A 19,808-nucleotide genomic window follows, 5' to 3' on the forward strand; every position below is an offset into this window, starting at 1 on the left:
GGTGGGGACTTCATAATGGCATGCCCTTCCATAATAGGCTCTGGCATGTGCTAATGTCTCCAAGCTCCAAATGGGGTTAACCAAGTATCCTATTAGGTGGTTTCTACTTCTAAGGGGGGCATTTTCCTCGTCCAATAGGTGAATCTCGAACAATCTCTAAACATCTCTAGGGATCCATGGAGTATTTTCTACTGTTGTGGAGGCCCATAGCTCTCAACACACACCATACATGTGCCAATGTAGCCCACTAGAGGGTTAGGGCCCCGTATAGGGAAACCAACCCAAGATGGAGACCACCTACAATCCTGCATAAGATCCAATGCGTCCCCTAGCCTTCCAATTCAACAAGTCATCAAGAAAATTGAGTAAAATAGCTTACAAACCATGGACAATAGGTGGGGACTTCATAGTGGCATGCCCTTTCATAATGGGCTTTGGCATGTGCCAATGTCTCCAAGCTCCAAACAGGATTAACCAAGTATTCTATTAGGTGGTTTCTACTTCTAAAGGGGATAATATGTCCAAGGTACATCCTTTAAAAGGTGGTGGCATGTGGTAAAGATGGAGTAGGGAATGAAAAGGGGCAGCCCTGGGCCACATGCTAGGACACAAGGATAGCTAGTAAAAGGGAAGCCCACACTTGGGTATATAATGTATAAGAGGGAGCAATCGGGGTACATGAGGTGCACCAGCATTGATTTTTCCACCCTTCTTTATATGTCTTTTGCCTTTTATGATTTTTCTTTAATTAACTTCTCAGGGCTCAAGGGGTAAGAGCATGATGTGTGAGATATAGCAGTGGATACCCGTTTTTAAGGTAGGGTGGTTCATTGCTCACCAAGGGTTGGGGCAATCATGGGTTCCTAAATGATAAAGGAGGCTCATCTAAGGCCTATAGGAACAAGGGTGATGGCCATGATGATGGGGTAGAGCTCATGTATTAGCTTTTGCCCATGTGCTAAATGTGCTTTTGTCGGCCATCTTTTGCATTTTGTGGTACATTTTCCTGTTCAATGTGGCAAATTATGTTTTTACTTTTCTTTTCAACTGCATCAACCTTCGAGGCATCATTTCAAGCCTGACCCAAGGTGTGAGCAAGGGGAAGGTGAAAGCTAACCCTATGTGGACCCAGTGGAGGAATGTGGACCCAGGTGGGAGAAATGATGAATGGGGTTATAATGAGTGAAAAGGGGCAATATATGTAGATGAGGGAGCGGGTACACACAACCAAAACCAGGGTTTCCCATGAAGTACCATCCCTAAAGCCAAAGGGTTAGTAAAAGAGATCACACAGGACTAGAATCCAAGGTTAACATCCAAAAGGGGTCTAGGGGATAACAGCACAAACCTAGCTCATTATTTCCACCAAACCCCCCATTAATCCATGCCCAGAAGTGTCCATGATAAGCAAACTACAATACTCAATTACCAAATGACAAGTCATACCTTTAGGTTCGAGAGGCCCACCTTCAAACATATGATCATGACAGATGGGTGAGGGACCACATGGCTAGCTCAGGTGGCGAACAGGTGGCACAACGAGCTAGTTGGTGGCTGCAAGGGGTTGTTGGCTGCCGGCTGAGGACTATCATGGAGAAAAAAATTCTCCTCGGGATATCACCCACAAAATGGTGTGTAACGGGCCACATTGCCCCAATCAGCTACACATTGCACCCAACACGTGGCATTTGTTCCAAGGCCCAAAGGAGGTTATGTCTTTCCCAGGGAGGCATGGTAGGGCATGTGTCATCTTCTAGCCCTCATTGATGGAGCATCAACTTGATTTGAGCCATTTGGAGATCCATTTGAAGCCCCAAGGGCCCAGATTGGGGTTCCAGAGATGCTTTGCAGCACAAGGAGGGTCCTACCCTCTTCATCATTATTTTTTAGGCCCTCTCCCAATTTTCTAGCACAAGAGGCCTCAACGCTTGCCTTGGAGAGCTCTTTGCATGCATGACGTCAGCCCCACGTGGGCTAAAGAGAGATAAAATGATAATTATTTGATAAGCTATCTTGGTTGGCTTGTAACCAAGGGTCTTGTACATCTTTTGTTATGTTTAAGGGCTTGTAATTTAGGAATTCAAACTCATATGACATGTATAAATAGGTGAGACCTATTCTCACCTCAATTCATCATCACTTTGATTTCCAACCTAGGAAAAGTATTTGGACCTGCACTTTGTGGAGTGTTTTGGAGCTTTTTGGATGAATTTCGAAGTTTGGATAATTTCGCTATCTTTTTTGGAGCTTCTACTTGGCTTTGTTATGGATGGATATGTTCTTCACTATCTTGTAGGTGTTCTTTATTAATGAATTTCTGATTTTATTAATGTCTAATGCATGGAATATTGTCTCATGGTTATTAATGTGCCCTAATTGATGAAATATTTTCTAAAAATTGTAACTATTGGGAAATTTTGCATGTGTTACTCATAGATAGTGAACGAATGAATGTTCCTAGGGGAATTGATGCATTTAATTCCTTGAAACTCCATTAACAAGTGTCACCGAAGTATAAATATCTAATGGTGTGGTGAAGTTGCTTTTATTAGGGCTAGTGAAGCTGCTCCCTTTAGGTATCCTTAAAAGAGTGAATTGTCTACATTGAAGTTTTTCATGACTCCTAACCTCCCAACGGCTAGGCACTAGTCTTGAATCCTTGGTGATCACCTACAACTCAAATTTATCATTCTTTTAACCTTTATTCCTCGTCCCTTTAAGGATAAGGAGGCCTCTCTAAGGCTTGATGTGAAATCCTTTGGAAAGAGGTAATTTGAATTATGTTTGAATAAGATTCTTCCTTAGTGTCTCCACTAGGGATTCTCAAGTTTTAGTGGAATTCCCACAGTGGATTCTCCATATATTTGATGCCCTAGTCATCACACCAAGAGGGAACCCTAGAAGCTAATCCTTCAACTTGGGGATTCTTTGAATGCATGTGCTTTAGTAAATCATTTATTGCATTTTCTCTTTCCTACCTTGACCTTGGGTGCACATATATACTGTGTCAGATTTCAACCCTAGGTCTCCTGTAATTTCTTTTCAAGGGGTTTTCGTGGAAAGTCATAATAGCTTCTCCCAAAGCTTGCATTTTAATTGAAACTTTCCATTGAATGAGATACCTTGCCTCACTTCGAACCTACTATAAGGACATCTATCACAAGTGAGTGGTACTGAGACTACACCTGTAAGTGAAAATCCGAGAAAAGTAGGCGACTTGGGTTGTAGTGACAGTGGGCCTCTATCCCATATGTGGTTGTGCTCTCTAGCTCTTACCTATTCACAAGGCCTACTAGTTTGTGCAGCAACAGGGCTTTCATAGTTAATAATATGAAATATCTTTTTTGAAATTATTATTCATGATCCATGTGTCATGAACATTAGTCAAAATGACCAAATTTCTCATGATATTGAATAGTCCACTTAGCACTCATGCATTGAGTAATGCCCACAATGGTGAAGAAGTGGGATCAAAACTAGCAAAGTGAATCACATGGCATCAATCATCACTTCCCAGGCTTGCACCCAGTGTCCCAAACTTCCTCAAAGGTCACCCATCACAAGACTCCTTCGACTCAATCATGACTAATTTTGGAGCTTGCTACCCCACATTTGCACGACATTAACAAGTATTATTACTTTATGAATTATTCATTTAGGGCTCCCTTTAACTCTTTATTTTAAGTAATTAGGGAGTTTCCACAATCTGACATATGAGATATTATTTGTGGGATTATCTACATCAAGTAATTCATTAAACACGGCCTAGTCATAATGACCAAATTTCTCATGATGGTGACAAGTACTCTTAGCACTCACCTTCACTTATGCTCACAATAGTGAAGAAATGGGATTGAAACTCGAGGAATTGAATTGCATGGCATCAATCATCACCTTGTAGCATGCACCTAGTATTTAGAGTACTTCGACACATCACCTATCCTAATCCTCCTCTTCCTCGAGTGCACTTAAACTATGGAGTTTTTTTCAACAGTGAAGCCCACTTACTTGTTATCCCATTTGCAAAACCTTAGCAAGTATTATGCAATATAAACTATTTAGAGTTCCCTTGAACGCTTATTTTAGAAATATGAGGGCTTCCATGATCCAACATATGAAGCATCATTTTCATGATTCTCTATATAAAGTCAATCGTTATGTATCATTTTTGGGATTTTTTATATAAAGTAAGTCATGAGCATGAACCATTTCTCATGAGAATTAGTCAAAATGACCAAATTTCTCATGTTATAGAATAGTCCACTTAACTCCCATTGCATCAAGTGATGGTCAAGGGTGAAGAAATCGGATTAAAACTAAGTGAAACACATGGCATCAAACATCACCTCTAGAGCTTGCACTCGATAACCAAGACTTGTCATGCAGTCACCCATCCCAAGACTCCCTCGCCCATGTAAATTTGCCATAAAATATGATAAGGGTCCATACAGTTAATTAAAATAAAAGAAACAAAATATCTACCTCATCCCTTGAATTTTCTTGCACCATCAATTATAATACCACTTACATTTTAGACTCAAATCTTCAGCTCAAATCCCTACAATTGATTGTGGCCAAATATCAAGAAAAATAAAACGTCAATTTGTTCAATATTATTAGGGGTATTGATCAACTGCGCAGACCGAGTGAACATGATAGTCAATGCTCTGGCCAAACCATACATTGTTGATGATGGTTGGATCCAATTTTAAAGGCAATAATGTCATTTCCTTGTTCAATATTATTAGGTGTATTGATCAACTGCGCAGACAGAGTGAACATGATAGTCAATGCTCTGGCCCAACCATACAATGTTGATGATGGTTGGATCCAATTTTAAAGGCAATAATGTCATTTCCTTGTTCATAATACTAGCCCCCTTTTTTCATAAGATGAATGCACTAACCACCCCAAAACATGCCCATTTCAAGGAACAATATTGCATGGTGTTGTTACTCCAAGAAACTAGAAAGAAATAAGCAAATGGCAAAAAACAACATCTAAAATTGCTTTTCCCCATCCAAAACAATCAACATCTTGTAAGCAATTTTAAAACAATTTATTGGTTATTACTTGCATTTCCAGAGAACCATGATTCCTTACTTTAAAGTCACTACGAAATTTTGGTTGTTTCTCTTGAGATGCCAACCTTTTTACACCACCTCTTAATTGCATTGTTGTTATTTCTAGAGAATGTCATCCTTTTGGCCTCATCCCCTAAGGGCTTAGAAAGATAAGACAAAATAAGATAAAAGATAACATTATTAATGTTCGACAAATGTCAACAAAAATATCAATGCGACTTGTTATCCATCCACATACATGTGTAACCCTAAGAGAAATTTTCTCCTACATCATAGCTTGCTAAGCAACAACCCTACCATGAACCAAAGGTGGCCAATCTAAAATGTTTGTCATTCATTTTCCAATCTATACACTCATTGATCTAGCCAATCTAAAATGTTTGTCATTCATTTTCCAATCTTATACACTCATTGATCTAGCCACTCATTTACTGTGAGGCACTTTAACCATTTTGGATTTCAAGTGCTTTCATTTAATGTTTAGGGCATTCTAATATGGATCACATATTCAATTTAAATTATAGACCATTATTGGTTATATACTTGTTCCCTTACTTCACCTTGGTGGTTACCATGTGTCCCTAGTCCAGTGGGACCTTCCTTGAGGATCTTCCTTTCACTGTCTAAGAAGGGGCACAACTAGTAAACTCTAAAGATGTGTTGATGATATAGCAACAAATAGGCACTTCGTCATAAGATAGGTGTCAAGCATGCAAGAGTGGTCCAAGCCTCTCTAAGTACTTGCTCACGCTAAGTGACTTTTATGATTTCTTTCCAAATCTAACTTAGGAAAAGCACATTGATTAACTAATTAAAGGATGTTAGCCATTAGGCGACAGTTTTCTACAGAGAAGTTATTTAATCACTTTAGTGAATCAAATCTAGTCTCTAATGTTGATCTCAGTGGGTAAGGATTTAATCCTATCCATTGATCAATTTGGAGTTTGAGGCTTAGGGTTTTGGCTAAATGATAATTATAAAAGAGACCCTGGGAGGGGGGAATCATTGAGAGAGCAATTTTCTCGAGTGGAGTGAGAGATTCAAGGCTAAAGAGAAGGAAAAGATGTAACAAGGAAATTCCAATGAGAGAAACACGAAGGGGCCTAGATACTCGAGATAGGAGTCTAAATTTGCAGGGAAGTCGAAACTCAATGTGCAGGCTTGCCCAAGGGGCATTGAATTTTGTAACTATAATTGGTCTTTATAATTAATATTTTTGGCCCTTGAATTATATAAGACATGTTTGTCATGTCATTTTATTTTAGCCCTTGAATATTTATAATGTATGACAAGTTCTTCATGTCGGCTTCAAAATTTTGAATTTCAAATATTAAAGTTTTGGCTCCAAAACATAAAGTCGCCCCTCCAAGCAGTCAGATCGGCTTGCCCCTATGGTCACAACTGGGCCTCCTAGACAAGTATAAGTAAAGGATTTGACTCAATCATCTCCAACAGAGAGAGAATTCGAACCATCTGAGGCAATATATTGGACAAACCTAAGACAGAATAATGGACAGATCTGAGGGAAGACAAAAGGGCAAAATTGAGGCATGTCAAAAGGCGGGATCTGAGGCAGAACAGAGGGTGGATATAAGGCAAAGATCTAAGATCGGAAAAGAGATTTGAGACTTATCTAAAGGGCAATTGACTAGGGGTGACCAAGGTTGTGTTTGACTTTATGTTGACTTAATGTGTAATTGTTGAAATTAATGATTTCTCTAAGAAAAAGTTGTTGGATTTTTACCCTATGTGGGTTTTCCCAAGATAAATGCATGTGTTCTTGATTTAGTTGTCTCTTTATGATCCTAACGTCTATAGTTGAAGATCTTTTATGTAATTGCTTAAAGATTAATGTGAATATAAAAGAATCTAAAGTGAATGTCATTAAAGGTAATTATTCTATATAAGACCTATGAAAAATCAACATGGTATCAGAGCTAGGGTATGGGAGCAACCTTGATGTAATCAACTTGTTTGAAATCCTAGTCTAAGTTCTGAAAAGGAAGGATAATATCCAAAAGGGACCAAGATCTATTTGCGCCCTAAAATATCCATTTTACCTATATGATATAAGTTGGACAAGAATCAAAGGATCTCTGTAAAAAAATTGAATTTGATCAAAGACTAAGGTTGAAGTATACTAGTGAAGGGTCAAAGCCCTAGTCAAATCTCAGAAGGTTGAAACTCTATGGTGGAGAAAGGAATCCTAGTAAAAGGAACAAAGCTCCTAAACCTCAGTCTGGCAAATTAGATAGGTCGAGAAAGTTGATTTCAGGGAGGTCGAGATTATCTAAGATTAGGCCTCATAAGAAGCCTCCATCTGACTTCAGGTAGGTCGAGAAGGTCTCAAGATGCCCTCAAGAAGGCCGAAAAACTTTAGCATAACATTCAGACCAAAAAGCCTCGGATGCAAGGTCACCACTGTGCAAACATTTGGAAGAACAACAAAAACATTGTTATAATGATTTCTTGAAAGGTTGAAGTCATTTGCAAAAAGTGAGTCTCTTAATTTCTTGAGGAGCCAAACTAGTGTCACTTTGGAGGAAGCACCCAAAAGAAGTTTGAAAATATCTTTGTCTAAAGATAAGCCAGCAAAGTCATATCTTGTGCAAAAGGTCTACTTTTGATCCTTGAGTCGTGGAAGAGACAATGCATGAAAGAAGGGATTAGACTGATGTCTTAGTTTGAAATGTTTCATGGACTTCATTCTTCTTAAATATCTGTTATGTATACAATACATCTTATCTGATTTCAAGAGCTTTGGTTCCATGCCTTGTTTCCATGCAAAGCACATTAATTCCATGGAAAGCATATTACAGTGATGAGTTGTTCAAAGACAGAGTATGAGATCTGGAAATACAACCATATAAAGAGACCAACAAAAGTCTGTCGATGTCTAAAGTTTGACACTTGGAATATAAGGTATGTTCTATCAATTTACCATCTCGTGTGGGATCGGAAGTTTTCTTTGGCAACATCCTTATAGAACTCAACTAGAGGAATTGACCACTTAAATGCTTGGTTGAAAATTCTTGTATTAAAGGTTTTATTTGGAACTATTGATCCCTAGCTCAATAAACTAAGGATAAATCTCAGTGTATCTTGAAGATTGAAAACTCTTTGTGAATTAGTCATGGGACTATAAGGAATTCTTCAAGAAACCTTTAAGGATAGTTATGATGATTAAAGAAGTCCCTTCACCCATATCGAGATACACTTGTTATCTTCAAGCATATGAAAATATTTCTGATATTTCAAATTACATCATCATATTCTAGGCAAGATAAGGCCAGTACTGAATGTTGAACAAACCTGTGTTCCTCCTTAAAGATGTTGCAATGTATCAGAAGCAGAATGTTGAAGCTACAAGCTCTTAAATTTGTGTCAAGAACTTTGCTCTAAAACCTTTGAAGATGCATTGCATTTGTTGATGCTAAGGCATGACCTATGTCATATGGATACTCAGTACTCTGCACATCAAGGCAGTAAGGACAAGATCATTGTCACTAATATGTTTTGGAAGAAAGCACAACCTGATGAAGGAAGTTCATTGAATATGACAAGCTTACAATGAAGAAGTCTTCTCAACAAAGATAAGAGATTTGCAAAACTTGATAAAGGATAAGCTCTTGGATTGAAAAGTCAAAATCAATGTTTAGTTGAGAATACATATTTGCAAGAGTATCATTGCAAGTAATGTTGAAGCAATGACCAAGTATGCTCTCTTGAGAAAGGGTGATCCTACCTAAGGCTGATATATCCTTGACTGTTTGCTAAGATATGGACAGGAGAACTGGCACATTACAAAGTCTATTGGACTTGCAAGAGGTGTAAAATGAAACTATGGATTATCCTAGAAGACTAAAAGTTTTGGATATAAAAATCCAAGGGTTTGTAGATAAAACCCTAGATCTAGACTTAGATTAATGTTTTTGCTAAAAGAAGAAACACTAACTCATGTAAGGAAGGAATGACATCGCGCTGATGAGGAAAATGAGGATGATAAAGTTGAAAGATGGATGAAAGAAGGCTATGATCAAGAGGGAGCTAACATTTCCCTATAATCCTCAAAAGATAAGTACCTTATATCTCTCTTCCTTGATTATCATTGTTCGTATTTTACTGTGAGTTACCCTCTTGTCTTTGTTTCTTTTGCTTGGTTATAATTGTTCTTCCATGACCTCCTAGTAAGGATTTCAGGTACATCGTGATGGCTCCCAAGGCTGAGGCAGGAGATGGAAATAGTGGAAGAATGAAACAAAGCTTGTAATGATAGGACTTTCCCAGGATTAGTGATGTGTATTGAGAGATATTGTACTAAATGAGATTCAAGTTCAAAGGGAGCAAGCAGATCATCAAGTATACCTTGATTGTGTCGAAGAGAAGTCGATGGTGACTTCCAAAAAGATCTACAGTATATAGCATGCAACATAGGCAAGTACAAAGTGAGAGTTGAGTATAGAAGGTTCTCCCAGAAAGAGGGAGAGGATCATGGCAAACTGTTTTCTCTAATTGTTAGCTACACTTCTATTAGAATTATTATCATTGGCTTGAAAATTACATCAGGTGGATGCAGAGATCATTTTTCTCAATGGAGTAAATGAGGAGGAAGAAGTGTCCATAGAGCTACCTCAAGTCTTTGTGGTACATGAGAAGAAGTCTAATGATTGACGAAGGCTTTATATGATCACAAGCAAACACGGTGGGCTTGAAATTTTTGGATTGATGGATCAAGGTTGATCATATTTGATTTGTCTCTGACGGAAGCGGCAGGACTCATGTGTCAAAGGGAGCAGTTGTGGCAGAAAGAATTGCTTTTGTAACAGAGGGATAAATAGCCTTGTTTTAGCTTCAAAGGGAGTCGACCTCTAAGATCAAGATGATGGTTTGTCAAACTATGGGAGCAGCCACAATTACCACAGCAAGATATGTTTTAGTGTGAGAGGGAGCATCCAGCGAGGGAAACAAGAAAGTAGTTGTGGTGATGGATCCAGTGAAGGAAGCAAATAAGTTTATGGTTAAGCCAAGGCATGTAACAAAGCATGTGTTGGAGCATCAGCATGGTACAATTGGATATGGCACAATCAATTATGGTTTGAGATATGTCTCAAACAAATGAAGTACAATTGAAAATTCAGATTGGGCAAAAAGTGCAAAATACAAAAAGAGTTCATCAAGATATTACTTTAGTTTGGGCTCTGTTATGATTCCTTGGATGGGCAAGAAGCAGACATTTGTCGCACTCAATATTGCAAAGGGACAGACGTTCTCCCTGTGTCAACTATGTTGACCAAATTAGGGAGAATGGTCCTATAGAGGACAATCATTCTTCTTGACCAGATTAGGAGGAATGGTCCTAGAGACCTAGGATCACTCAATTGAGTGGGTGTCTTCCAGCATTAGGCTCAGATTACTCTCCAAATAGGTTGAGTAATCCCATTTAGCATCATGGCCTAGAGTGGGGCCTTTGGATTTGGGACCAGATTACTCAAACAGATTGTGTATCCCCCTAGGGTTTCACCATGAGTCCGAGTCAAAGAGATTTGACCAAGATGATGGTGAACCAAGATTAGTCTGGAGAATCGACCAAGATTATGGTGAAGATACACCATAGGTCGAAGGTACCGACCAAAATTATGGTAACTTGTTGATGTTGTTGATTTACCATGTGTCACAGTTGTTGACCAAATTATGGTAATGGGATGATGTTGATATCTATGATGTTGATGATGAATTGTTACAACCTTTTCTTAGAAAAATTTATCAACAAGAGAACATTTGATAGTTCATTATGAATAATACCTCCCTAGGTAAGAGGTAGTGTTGAATTTTGTAGTTGTGGTTGGTCTTCATAATTAATATTTTTGGCCCTTGAATTGTATAAGACATGTTCGTAATGTTGTTTTATTTTAGCCTTGAAAATATATAATGTAAGACATGTTCTTTACCCAAAATGTAAACCCATTTCAATCATATTCTTTTTTGCATGGAGACAAAACTGAAAATCACATTGTTTAATGGATCACTTAATATTGATATGTTTGACCATTGGTTATATCAACTTGAAGTGTACAACAATGGCCAAGAATTTCTAGACTAGCACAAAAGGTTTAAGTGCTTAGTTAAAAACTGTGTAAAATGTGTTACATTAGCAAGAGTGTCTACCAAAGACAACATCAACAAGCAATGTTGCCTATCATAGCACAGGCTGAGTTCAAAACAATGCTATGGAATATGTTCTATCCAACTGAATATATCAGAATGAGCTAGAATATCCTTGGCAAAAAGAAGGGCACAGTGTAGAACAATACACAATATTGACCTTGAGGGTCATTGCATTTTACTCCCACCCAATTGGCAGTTATGGAACAAATCAGATTCAACATAAAAATCCAAAACACACATGGCCTAAATCTAGCCAATAAATTTTGATATTGGAGACAATAAGGGCACTTGCACCGGCCATTCTTATATCAAGCAGATAAAAAACTAAGCACTATACAACATCCTAGGACTTCAAAGTATCATTTAACATATTTAAAGGGCTCTGAAAAGCCCAACGGATATTTCCGCACAAATGATAAGACTGCCAACATGAAATCAACGAACTGAAAAATGTCACTCAAACCAAATAAATACAAGGATTCAGAAAAGAAAGAAATTTCACACAACATACTGAAATACACCTAACTTATGAAACACATTTTTCAGAATTCTTTCATAAGTTAAAGATTTTTTAACAAACTGTCAGACTAACTAGAATGTCATTTAACCCCAAGGATTAGATCATCAGTTGGACAATCAAACAAAGGCATATCACCAATGGAGAGGTCACAGGTTTGCATCCAGTGAATCACTCCAAGTCACCAGCCAGTGCAGCTGGCAGTTGAGACCATCCTTCCAGATATTTCAAGGGAGCAGGGGGGCGGGGGGTTTGAATCCCACAAAATTTTCCTTTGGAATAAGAAAATATAATGTCAATTCACAAGAGAAGCAATTCAGCCTAAAATGCAAAACTAAAACCAAATCCTAATACAACCAGGAAGGATGATCTCAATAGGTTAAACTTAACATGAAATTAATAAAACAAATTCAGATAGCATAAACTTAAAATAATATTAAACACCAATATTCCATACGAAGCTAATGCACAGATAGAGCTGAATCCCATAATTTGTGCAACAAATAATCTTCTAACACTGTAGAAACAAGTATGGGCACTACAACGGTGAATTTTTAACAGCAAAATGGTGATGTCTGCCAACTATCAGAGTCCAGACAACCTATATAAAACAGAATGTCTGACAACGAGTTTTCCCCTAACAGCCTATATTTTTGGTCTGTCTAGAGCAATAAAACCTAAAATGAAAAGATAAAAAGAAACTATAGTTATAGCATGTTAAAATTGGCAACTAGGGCCAAACTCCAAGTGGTTCATCTTATTAATGGCAGCTGATATTTTTCTTGAATCCCTCTCATCGAGAGGTGTAAGATTGATCTAAATATCATCCGGTTCCGATAAGTATTCATGGAGATATGAATTTATTAGTGTTATGGGACAATTCGTCAAGGTCGGCCAGCAACCAAATAAACCACAATTGTGTTCAACGTTTTAGTACAAATAGAGGTGGCCTTCAAGTGATTTCAACACACTTGGGATCTCTTCCTCTCTACTTGTCTTTGGGTTTTAGTAGGAGGAGAGATCCTAAGGGATAACGCTGCCCTAATCTAGAGGGAGTGCCCTAGGCTCTACGCTGCCCTAATGAAGAAGCCCTAGACACAGGAGGAAAGGGAGATTTAGCAAGGTGAAGGAAGCCCTAACGCTGCCCTATGAAGAAGCAGTAATACGCAGCCATGGAGGGCCCAAGAAGAGACCCTATCCGCTGTCCTAAAAGGCACCTATATGCAGCCCTAAGGAGAGAGACCTATACGCTGTTCAAAAGAGCCCTAGCCGCAGTTCTGTTCGTGCCCTAGTCACAGTCCATATACGCCCTAACTGCTGGCCTTATTCCGCACTAGATGTTGCCCTTCATCCACAATTTAAGAAGACTCTTATACGCTGGAAATAGGAGGCCTCATCTCCCTAGATGCAGTCCTCTAATACGCAATCTCAAGAGGCCTCTATGCTGCCCTAACCGCAGTCCTCAAGGTGATATAATCCGCAGTCAATGAGGGTTCTATGCAGCAAGAGGAGGATTCCTATTCGCTGGAAAGAGGAGCCCTTAATGCAGTCAAAAGGAAGACTATTCAAGCATGCCCTAGTCGCAGCCATGGAGGAATCTTACCACAGCTACAAGATGCCTAATCTGACCTCAGATTTGGACAGCAACAGCGTCAAGCTTCAGGCAGATGACAAAGTTCTGAAAGCGGCTTGTATGACATGGAGAGGAGTGCTGAAGGGTATACGTTGAAGTCTGTCCAGCAAGGCAGCATATGTTAGGACCTATGTTACCGGATCCGTCAGGCCCAGCAGCTGGATCCGCGGATCCCTGGTCAGAGACAGATTCGGATCCAGATCCACGAAGATCCGCCCCGCCCAACATTTATCTGTGTAAAATGGTTTGACGTCAGCACTTATTTCCAAATTATATCTCAGCGCAGAATTCCAGAATGAAAATGTCAGCAGATGAATAACGATATTGGAAAAATCAGCCACGCGTAAAATGGTTTGACGTCAGCACATATTTCCAAATTATATCTCAGCACAAATTCCAGAATGAAAATGTCAGCGGATGAATAACAATATTGGAAAAATCAGCCATGTGAATAATTAACAAGGGAGTTCATTAATTTCAAGATTATAAACATGTGGTTGACCATATTATAAACTTTATTTCAAGATTATAAGATGCGGACGTTTGGATATTCTAATTAAATTATATGTTTATTTTAAAAGTTTCATAAAGTAAGTTCTATAAAGTAAGTTCATTTAATTTAAATATAATAACTAGTAATTAATGTTTCAATATTATGATACATTAATTTTAATATTAATAAATTAATAATTATTTTTTTCACCTGAAATTAATAATTATTTTAAAAGTTTTATATTTAAAATTTTAAATATAAATTATAATTTTTTTATTTTATACAAATTTCATTAATTTTAATTAATATTTATAAATAATATATTAATTCTGATATTATTTTCTAATATATATTTTTATAGGTACTATATATAAAAACTAGATATTTAAAAATTAATATATATTTTTTTATATAAATTTAATTTTTAAAAATTATAAAATATTTTATATGGTTTGTACTTCCCATATCCAGATCCTGGCTTTTCAAAAAACTGGCAGATCCGTATCCATATCCCGATCCAAATCCTGGTAACTTAGGTTAGGACTGTGTTGATAATAGTACAGTCACTTGGATGGAGAAAAGGGTGTGAACTTGATGAAGGTTATGAACAGTAAATTCTATGAGAGAAATCACTATGTTCAAGACCTTGGTTGGAAACCTTTGGAGCAGCAAAGAGGACTGTTAGAGGGCAGATTAATATAGGCCTATGTTCAGTGACATTGGTGGAACTTCGTCATCAATAGAAGGGACAGCAAACTAACATTGGGACAGCTGTATGGCATAGCAGCATGCAAGGGACAGCAAACTAACATTGGGACAGCTGTATGGTACTTAGCAGCAAGTACAGCAAGCATGCAATGGTACAGCAAGCATGCAATGGGACAGTAAACATGGACAACATGGTTCAACCATGACACATGGGACAGCAGTACAGCATTAGGTGCAGCAGTCATGAGGTCCAGATGGGTGCAGCATGGTGCAGCACGGTGAGGTGCAGCATGATGACAAGATGCAGCACGATGATAGGTGAAGGAGTAACCTTGGAGAATCAGTTGAAGCAGCATGTCTTCAACTGATCTCATGTATCATCTTCTTAGAGATGATCTATGCTCTCATCTAGATAAGTCAAAGTGTTGACTAAGGACTTCAGTTGTAAATGTACTATCTTCTCTCTGCGGAACTACTGAAGAACATATAAAAAGGAATTGAGCAAGGGTTTCCCCACATTGAGGTTTGTCCCTGGCTAGCACCACATCTTGTGTCCTCTTGTCTCGGCTTGTCTTCTGCAATTTATATGTATGTTCTATCTGCAGTTTACTTTAACGCTGATGTGATTGCTAATCTGGAAAAGATATTGAGCTAACTGTGAAAATTGAAATAAATTGCTCTAGCATAGAACATACCTAAAATTAACATAGCAACTTCAAGAGAAAATCCTGTCAGGTTAACCTATACATATGGCTAACACTAGTATCTAATGGAAACTAAAACAAAAGCTATCTGAGGATCCATAATTTATCAAAGTTACTAACAAAGTACTCACAAACTAAATTTATATTTTTACTACATATAAAACTCCAAAGTTAGCACTAACAAGAAGCAAAACAAAATAGGAATTATTACAGATCACTTACAGAACTATTCGTAAATATCTGCGACTTGGTCTTCCTTAAATGATTGCTCTTCTCTGCCAACCCATAACACTAACTTGTTAGACCTGCCCCAGAATTACAGTTATATAAGTTATAACTATTACTGCCCCTTCAATAAAATATGTCATTCTGTGGATAAGGGCAGACTACATAAAACATTATTGGAGTTTAAATTATTTACAAGAACAAAATTATTTGATTTATGTCTTTGCAGTATAAACAAGCTAAGGCAAAATTATACTTCAAAGTTTCAAACTTTTACGTCCATGCCATTTGTTGCAGAATAAAATGGCAATCACATTATTTACTATGAAATGATCTGATCAGTATTGAGACATGGAAAGTGAGGATACAAATATCTGGGAAAGTCGGGAATACCTTCATCAATTTCTTCTTTCTCCCAGCAAATGTCAAGATAGCGCAATGCCTTTCTGTATTTTCTTAAAGCCATCTTATAATCCCCTTTCTGCAAATAACAAGCCCAAAGTAAGAAAAACAAATGGGGGCGAGTACTATCCTTCACAGTTGTACCATCTTCAGTCTTCTCCATCAGCTCTGGGATTTAGATTTAATAAAATAAATAAATCGAAGGTTACATTTCAACAATTTTAAGCTGCTATCGAGAATAACATGAAATTGAGTACAGAATAACCAATAGAAATATGAAATGGACAGACCACATAAAACAGAAAAACTTAGTACAAACCACAAAATTGCTGCAATCAATAAATAGTGGATCCCATCAAGTCTTACCTTATAATTTTCATTCCCAAAACATTTTGCAGAATCTACTGCATTCATCCACCATGAAATTTCTGCAGATTTCTCATCAAGATCAGCTGGCCAGTCTGGATACAAATCTCCATCTTTGAAGAAATTAGCTATTCCATCATCTGATCCTTCTGGGATCTCCCCACAATCTGAAATTACAACATCTAGAGAAGGGCGGTCACTACCTTCTGTGGGAGTATGCTCAATGCCACGCACAACTCCCATGCCTTTAATTACCTTCCCAAAGACAACATGCTTTCCATCCAGATGGGAGGTCCTTGTTGTTGTGATGAAAAATTGGGATCCATTTGTATTAGGTCCAGAGTTTGCCATTGACAACATTCCTCTGCGCTCATGTTTCAGTTGAAAGATTTCATCATCAAACTTTAATCCATATATTGATTCACCCCCTGTACCATTTTGAGCTGAGATGTCTCCACCTTGTATCATAAAACCTTTGATAACTCTATGGAAAGGAAGCCCCTACAGCAAAAGAAAATGTTGAATTTTTTAAACATTTGACAGTTCCTTCTAAAAATCAAAATCTCTCCTATTCAAATTCTCAAATTCAACTATGGTTCCACAGTACAGTGTCATAACTTCTCATTGTAAAATGTTCTAACAAGTATCAATAACAGACAGCAAGTCACTTACAAATCCATAGCAGCGGAAGAGTCTGAAAAGACCATGTTCCTCATCTGACAAGCATAGTTTTATATGTTTTGGCTGTTTCATTATGCACACAGACAGTACTAGATGTATTTTCCATCTATTACATTAAACTTGCTCTATGGAATTCTAGGGTTCTTCATGATACCAATTATCAGTCAAAAGAGAAGATAAGATAATTTTATTAATGTCCAACAAATGACCACAAAAGAAGGTCAAACAGGGCTAAAATGACACCATCCATTTTAAATACAATGCAGGAGTGCAAAATCAACTCCAAGGCAATGCTGAAAGCAAGATAAAGAAAGTGAAGACATGTGCAGCATAGATAAGTGTCTAGCTAAGCAAATCACCAGGTCTAACCCGAAAATAATAACAACATCAAAAGTACAATAGTCCACTAATAGCCATTAGAAGAAGCAATACAAGAAATAAGCTCTCCAGTCCCTTGCTAGATGGTGGTATAATGCAAATATCACTTCCGATGCTTCTTGCTCACCTTAACACCACCCTATGTTAGATTTTATTGCTGCATGTGGTAAGGGCTTTAAACTTTTAAATCCCTAATTTTCATGACATGAGCAGGGGAGCAATTTCACATACTGAAGTCAGGTCCATAAATGAGTACTAAAAAAATTTAAGAATCATGGACTAGAACAAGATATACTATCATGTCAAATGAATGCAAAAGATGGAAGGTCCTATAATATACTTGATTTCCTTGTTTTTAGCCCACAAAGGAACTATGTTTTTGAAATTATTATATGCATCCAATTGTGCAAAGGATGCACAATTATTATTTCAGCTTTTGGATAAGATAATTGTGGACATGGGAGTAGAAAAAGTTGCAAGGGGCATCATCAATAATGCCTCTAGTCATGTTATTCATTGGTAGGATGTTGGATGATAGGCACCCAACCATATTTTGGACCCCATGCATGAACACTACATATACTCAGTGCTCGAGGATATTGGAAATATGGATTATGGATTTTGCTTGAAGAAGATTGTGGATGAAGCCAAATGCATTACAGAACATATCCATAACCACAAATGGGTACTGAAATTCATGAGGAAATAGAGGAAACGAGAGATTGTTTGTTCACCAAATTTCCAACCAACTTCCTCACTTTGCAGCATTTCCTAGATAAAAAAGCTTGATGAAGATGTTTGACTCTAATGAGAGGACTACATATCAATTGAATAGCAAGGCTGATGGGAAAGACCTTTATAAGGAAGTTTTTAAAACTAGTTTTTGGACTAGACAAACAAAGAATGTCAAAGTTGTTGAGCCCCTTGTCATGGTGTTGCAAATGGTAGATGGTGATAAATTGACTTTCGTTTAAATTTATTAGGTTATGGATCAAACCAAAGAGCAAATAAAGGCAGCAAAAAGGATTTAAAAATAGGGGAAAAAATTATACATATTATATATATAATGGAGATGGAATTGATGGACCTTTATAACAGATGGAACCACCAATTCCATCATCATTATACATACATATAAGTATTTCCTAAACAAAAGGTACCTATGAGATTTTACACATGCATACATTAGCAGGAATATACAAATGAGAAAGATAGATCGGTTCATTAATTTAGATGATGCAATGTCTCATTATTAGTAGGAGAAAGAACAAGTACGTTATTAAAATCCCAAATACCTAACTATTAAGTTTTAACCACTTCACTAATGACTACATTAAATGCCCCATCATTACATCACTTTATTAGTGAGCATTTGTTATATGCATAAGTTCTAATACGACCATTATCTCCAACAACCTCCATGATAGTCATTAAACATGTCTGTTCAAGATACAAAAAGACAAGCTTTGGACAAGCAAGATATTAACCCATAAGATAAGATTTTTGAAATAGTGATTAGAAGTGAATTGTGTCCGACAATATCGATGGAGTAAAACTTACATTACCACCTTTTTCTCCAACCATTGACTCACAAACTATATGAGAGCCAATGTTGCCTAAGGAGTCGATGTTTCCACAATTTAAATAGAACGTGGCTTGTTCACTAAACTCACCTCCTCCACATCATGATGGTCCAACATATCAAAAATGTTGTGTTTGCTTCTCTAAGGAAGCACTATCATTTCCACCCTTCCTAAGGGTCATCTTCTTTCCAACTTCATCTTCACTCGCCCCAAGGATTTTCTTATGAAAATTACACTAGACAACACATAATATACATGTTTGCCTTCTCTTCTTCAGTGGCTTTGAATTGTTTCAGCAGCAACATCAAGTAGGGCTTCATCTCTTTAGCTCTATCTTACCTAACACCTCTCTTGCCTATGCATTATGGCTAAGTTTTTACTCACATTAAATGGATTTTTTTTCTAAACCAATCCTGCATTCTCAACTTCTAACAACCAGGATAAACCTTGTTCTTCCACACCCATACCAACCATCTTTTCACCCTTCTTATGAACAATAAAACACCTATTATAATTTAAGTGTGGGCTATCCTTAATTACACTAAAAGTAATTTTTTCTCCAAACAAGGATTATAATAGACATCTTTAATTATTACCTTTTTACTTCTTAGCTAGAGCAAGACATTTCCCCTTCCTCTAACCCTATATTATTCATCACCACCCAACATAATAGAATCAAATTGAGACTTCTCTACAAAATGTCAAATCTTTATGAATACTAGTTCAAGGTTTCAATAAAATTTGCATACAAAGGAGGCAAATTTTTTCAAGTTATAACCACCATATATTCTTTTTCCATTGTCCTATCAATTGATTGTGATTAATCTTCAATATTCTTGATTTCTAACAAATGATCTTGCAAGACCCAT

General features: G+C 37.3%; 1 protein-coding gene across 1 annotated transcript in view; it reads right to left on the bottom strand.

Moving 5' to 3' along the window:
* The window catches only part of SQN (peptidyl-prolyl cis-trans isomerase / cyclophilin-40 (CYP40) / rotamase), a 54,718-nt gene that overhangs the window by 26,536 nt on the left and 8,374 nt on the right, over positions 1-19,808 (bottom strand). Inside the window, exons 2-4 of the mRNA XM_089425766.1 lie at positions 16,298-16,798; positions 15,923-16,010; positions 15,527-15,579 (exon numbers count right to left, since the gene is read on the bottom strand). Coding sequence (XP_089281892.1) covers positions 15,527-15,579; positions 15,923-16,010; positions 16,298-16,798 — 642 coding nt within the window. The remainder of the gene's footprint in view (positions 1-15,526; positions 15,580-15,922; positions 16,011-16,297; positions 16,799-19,808) is intronic.

Source organism: Pinus tabuliformis, chromosome 6 (genome assembly GCF_031772625.1).
Source record: "Pinus tabuliformis cultivar Carrire ecotype Pingquan chromosome 6, CPIR1, whole genome shotgun sequence".
Lineage (NCBI taxonomy): Eukaryota > Viridiplantae > Streptophyta > Pinopsida > Pinales > Pinaceae > Pinus > Pinus tabuliformis.